The 864-nt window shown below is 49.4% G+C and overlaps 1 protein-coding gene across 1 annotated transcript; it reads right to left on the reverse strand.

Moving 5' to 3' along the window:
- Nucleotides 1-89: 89 nt before the first annotated feature.
- On the reverse strand, nt 90-416 carry Pmar_PMAR001952 (hypothetical protein; the record flags this gene model as incomplete). Its single annotated transcript, XM_002779513.1, has 2 exons — nt 90-274; nt 319-416. Coding segments are annotated over 2 exons (283 nt in total), but the record flags the coding sequence as incomplete, so codon positions are not given.
- Between the last annotated feature and the right edge of the window lie 448 nt (nt 417-864).

Below are 864 nucleotides of genomic sequence, written 5' to 3' on the forward strand. Positions count from 1 at the left end.
AGGGCTGGAGGCCCTCGAGGGCAGCACGATTACTTCCATTATAATTCAGCTTGTAGATTATGGTAGGAAGAAGCAGTTAGTGAACATTTTCAATGATGTTCTTCCACATCAGAGAACCAGCTCTTGAGGGATTCGAGGAACTGCTCCCCTTGAGGAGGATATATATTAGTACTGTGACCACCCCCTCGAATTGGAACTTTAGTGTAGTTAACACTATCAACGCAGTCTGCCAGCTCCTCCATTGCATTAGGAGATATTTCCCAATCCTTAGTGCCTAAGATGAGAACAGTTCAGAAAACCCATTCGCAGTCAACTCACCATGCAAATTCACAATAGGTACTTGCGGGTCACGACCTTGCAAATCTCGCAGTAGCCTGGCCGTATCGAAGCGGAACTCCGAGCCCTGGAGGGCGAACCTGAACAGCCACTCAGTGGGATGCACGCTGACACTGAGGATGTGGTCTGACGAGAAGCCCCATCGGATAATGTTCAGCCTGAGGGACCGAGGGAAGATCCATAAGAACCAGGTAGAGATGTGGTCAGCTGCGACTTCCTCAAAGGTAGGAAATGTCGATTCCAATATCACCCCGCTGACCTAGACAACAACAGTCACTGACTTGAGTAAGGATGGACAAGAGGCCTCACTTGCTGGTTTCTATCAAGTGCATGGAGAGCCGCATAGACGGCCTCTGGGCCTCCCAAAGAATGACCATACACATAAAGAGGTAACTGATGGCGCTTTTGACGATGAGTCGGCTCATCCGCTGACTACTACGTTTAGTTCCCTCGAAACATTATCGATGGCCCAGTCAGTGACCGTCCTGATATCCTCGGTGATCCCATCAACATAAGGGAACCCAGTAG

The sequence above is a fragment of the Perkinsus marinus genome (assembly GCF_000006405.1).
Source record: "Perkinsus marinus ATCC 50983 genomic scaffold scf_1104296946772, whole genome shotgun sequence".
NCBI lineage: Eukaryota > Perkinsozoa > Perkinsida > Perkinsidae > Perkinsus > Perkinsus marinus.